This window comes from Theobroma umbraticum, unplaced genomic scaffold (assembly GCF_002168275.2).
Source record: "Theobroma umbraticum cultivar Fairchild unplaced genomic scaffold, ASM216827v3 scaffold_147.0, whole genome shotgun sequence".
NCBI lineage: Eukaryota > Viridiplantae > Streptophyta > Magnoliopsida > Malvales > Malvaceae > Theobroma > Theobroma umbraticum.
Genome location: NW_018397259.1, coordinates 4,161,301 through 4,165,614, shown reverse-complemented (window position 1 = coordinate 4,165,614; position 4,314 = coordinate 4,161,301). Strand labels below are relative to the sequence as shown.

Below are 4,314 nucleotides of genomic sequence, written 5' to 3'. Positions count from 1 at the left end.
ATTTTAGTCCCAATTTTTTTTCCCATTTTTTATACTTATAGTTTAACTCTGATTGTGTTCCCTTCCTCTCTATCTTACCTAACTTTCCCTTGCATAAGATTGGAGTCCCCATCTTAGAAAGTGAAAAAAAAAAAAGATTAGTTATTCATGTATTTGATGTCATGTTCAATGAATAAGGATGAGATGCCATCATAAGAGCTCAAAATAGAAAGAAATTTGGGTGGTAAAGATTCTAGTTGACTCTCCAAATAGTAAGAAGTTTGCGGGGAAAAATATTCTAGTTGATTCAATGTCTTCTTCATAATAATGATGTTGCTATAGTTTCTGTTTAAATCTTGATTGTATTTTCTCTCAAAAGATAGTTCAAAGTGTGGCTGGCGAAACAAATTCTTGTTCTATTAGTTTTGATCCACAGAAACACTTCTTCTTATCTGTTCTTCAAAATTTTTTCTACCATTTCTGTTCTAACATTGGCTTGTATATCTAACAGAGCATGTTGATTTGCAGGCTATATTTCCTCGGATATTTGGCCATGAAGCATCAGGGTCAGTTCTGCAACCTTTCTGGTTTTAATTGTTCTTTACAAGCCCTTGTTCATTTAAACTTGAAGCCCTTGCTCTCTCTGTTTGAACAAATATTGGAGACAATTAATTAAACCATGATAAAAAGATTTGTATATACTACTGCTTAATGTACCACATATAATGTGCCACAGCAATTGCAGAGTCAACTAGAACTCCACTAGAATTTCTGAGATTTTTAAAAATAAGGATATCCTTGCTGTATACGGCATTACTTTTTCTTTTTTTATGTTTATATTGACTTTCATATGCTCATTACACAGTTGAAAAAAGAAAGTGGGATTATAGTTTAGTGGTGTTTTGCAGGATTGTTGAGAGTGTGGGCAAGGGAGTGACTGAATTTGTGGAGGGGGACCATGTGCTTACAGTATTCACTGGAGAATGCAAGACATGCATTCACTGCACATCAGGTAAAAGTAACATGTGCCAAGTTCTGGGTTTGGAAAGAAAAGGTGTAATGCACAGCGATCAGAGGACACGCTTCTCGGTTAAAGGGGAACCTGTTTATCATTATTGTGCAGTTTCAAGTTTCAGTGAATATACAGTTGTGCACTCTGGATGTGCTGTCAAAGTCAGTCCACATGCACCTCTGGAGAAAATATGCCTACTCAGTTGTGGAGTAGCTGCAGGTAACAGAACTTTTAGTATGATATTGCAGAATTCAGGGTGCAGCTCTCTGTTTCTATCTTTCTGTTTAACGGATGAAGTAGCATGAATATATGTTGAAACCTTTACGAAGAGCTAATGCTTGAAAGAAATTACTAAAATCTTTGGGGTTCCATGGGTTTCCTACTTTCCTGAGCTAACTTATATATTCTTGAGCAATATAAGTTTGTCTCAATAGAATTAATTCTCAATTATAGTTGACTAGACTTGACAATCAAAGCTTTGGTTTTAGGTCTTGGTGCAGCTTGGAATGTTGCTGATATATCTAAAGGATCAACTGTGGTGATATTTGGTCTTGGAACTGTAGGCCTTGCTGTAAGTATAAGTAGAGTGCTTAATGACAAGCTCAGTGCTGTAATGATCTGTCAGCCATATTTGATCCATTTTGATAAATTATTACAAAGCTTCTATGATTAGGTTGCACAAGGTGCCAAACTTAGGGGAGCATCTCAAATAATTGGCGTTGAGACTAATCCTGAAAAGTACGAAAAAGGTAATATAAATATTGCACTCCAAGTTATGGGTTTTTGAGTTCTGTGCCGTTGAAAATTCTCTAAAATGATGTGTTGTTATGGTTGCAGCAAAGGCTTTTGGAGTAACAGAATTTTTGAACCCCAAGGATTGTAAAGAACCAATTCAGCAGGTATTCATTCAAGGAGCAATAAAAATTAGAAAATTCTTTTATAATATTGTTGAATATATATCCATATTATATAATGATATTCAAAAGGCTGTATGATCTCAATAGAAAGATAACATCATCACTGATTATGCCTCTTACATGACTTATGGTAGCTAGCGTAAGGTTGCTGCAGAAACAAGCATAGATATATACTTGTCCGTGTGCTCAACCATGCATGCACACACAAACAAAAAAAAGCAGTATTGAAATCTTAGACAATGCGATGGGAAACTAAAATTCAATTTTTTTTTTTCTAAAAAAATAATCCAGGTTATTAAGCGCATATCTGGTGGAGGGACAGATTACTCCTTTGAATGCATAGGTGATACTGGAACAGTAGCTACTGCATTGCAATCGTGCTGTGATGTAATTTCTCTTCATATTATCTGTTAACTCTTCTCTGTTTAAAGCAAACTGAAACTTTCAAAAAAAAAAAAAACAAGAAACTGAAACTTTCCAGTCCTCTGTTGTCTCATAGGGTTGGGGTTTGACAGTTACTCTTGGTGTACCAAAAATGAAGCCTGAAATAGCAGCTCACTATTCAGCATTCCTTTCGGGAAAAACATTGAAAGGATCTCTATTTGGAGGATGGAAACCTAAATCTGATCTTCCATCATTAGTAGAGAAGTACATGAACAAGGTAAGAATTGCAAGAGAACTTCCTGTGAATTGATGCATAGTTATTACAAATAGCATAGTTAGTAGTTTTTTCCTTTATTAGTTTATTTTTTGGACTGTGCTAACTTTTTGGGTTCTAAAGTACAAGACATCTCATCAGTAGTGAAATTTAGGGCATATATCCCGTCCCTGTATATAGAACACAGCTCTTACTATAATAGCCAGAAAGTTCCTTGATTTGCATAGTATAGCTTTATAGCTTGAATGAGTCCTAAAGCACTCAATTTTAACTTAAATGTGTGTTGCCTACGATCAGATGGTTTTAGAATATTGCACAAGGCAAAAAAAGACAAATGAAATGGTTAAATTATCATTAGCAAAGCCTGTAGAGCAATTACTGGTTTGGATTAAAAAGCAAATGAGAGATAGCAACATTATTACATTGTAGCATAAATAAATGAACGAATACTTTGGTGATTTCAGTTTTCGGTCTTGAACCTTTTTTAAGTTGAAAACAGCAGAGCAATTTCATGGTCTTCTTTCTTATATGGATAACCCTTTGAAAAGGAACCCCTTGCTCCAATCTCCATAACTTAATTTTATTTTACATGACCTTTATGGGGTAAATTCCATCCATGGTCTTCATTCTAGTTCCACTTTAGTCCCTAACTTCTGAATTATTCCATTTGGGTCCTTAACCTTTTAATGTGATTCCACTTTGGTCCTTACGTTATATTATTCCATTAATACCTGAGAAAAATGTCCACATAGAATGCCAAGGGAATGTCCACGTGGCGTATCACATAATTTAGAACATGAATGTGACATCAATTTTAACCAAACAATTTTATGAAATGATCAAAATGGAACCATTTTAGAAAGTTAAGGATCCAAATTAGAAAATTCAAAGGTTAGCAACTGATCAAGTGGAACTGGAATAAAAAGTTAGGAACCATAAGTGGATTTTACCATCTTTTAAGATTATTTCAGAGAATTGGTCCTTCAGAGAAAATATTGGCTACTTGCTATGAAATCAAAAGATTGTATTAGCAAAAAGTTCATCTATTATGCAACTTTCTAGTCCATCAGTGCTCAAGGTATGGCTTACTGTAATGTCTGTATGTCAACTATCATATAACCAGGATCTCATTGAATTGACAAAATGCATAGACAGAGAAAAGTCACATTAAATTGACAAAGATATGGCTTACTGTAATGTTTGTGTGTCTACTATCATCTAACCAAGATCTCATTAAATTGACAAACTGTATAGATTGAGAAAAGTCAAAGAAACTTGCAGAGAAATTTAGACTGAACTGTTCAAATGCATGCAGTCAATGCTTTGCACAAATGAATGTGCAACAATAATAATGCATGTCTACAGGCTACTTAATATATGATACTAAGGGAATTCTATTAGCAATGGAAGGAACACAAGTTAATGAAGTCTCCAATAAAATTTCTCATAAAAAGGGAAATTTAGTTGTGATGGTTGGTCATTTGGGTATCTCATCTAAGGTGATACTTTAAATGTCAATCTTGAAGCCCACTAATTCTTATAAATCTTCAGTGACATTCCACAAGCTTGCTAGGGCTAGGGATGTGTATTTATGTTTTGTAAGAGCAGAAAACATTATGTGTTGACTTGATAACTCATTTCCACAGGAAATCCAGATAGATGAGTTCATCACACATGATCTGCCATTTGAGGATATCAACAAAGCTTTCAGTCTCATGAGAGAAGGAAAGTGTCTGAGATGTGTTATT

The 4,314-nt window shown here is 34.6% G+C and overlaps 1 protein-coding gene across 1 annotated transcript; it reads left to right on the top strand.

Moving 5' to 3' along the window:
• Positions 1-470: 470 nt before the first annotated feature.
• LOC110414834 (GroES-like zinc-binding dehydrogenase family protein) lies at positions 471-4,311 on the top strand (the record flags this gene model as incomplete). Its single annotated transcript, XM_021426246.2, has 8 exons — positions 471-545; positions 888-1,210; positions 1,480-1,562; positions 1,665-1,740; positions 1,829-1,890; positions 2,200-2,295; positions 2,408-2,569; positions 4,213-4,311. Coding segments are annotated over exons 2-8 (786 nt in total), but the record flags the coding sequence as incomplete, so codon positions are not given.
• Between the last annotated feature and the right edge of the window lie 3 nt (positions 4,312-4,314).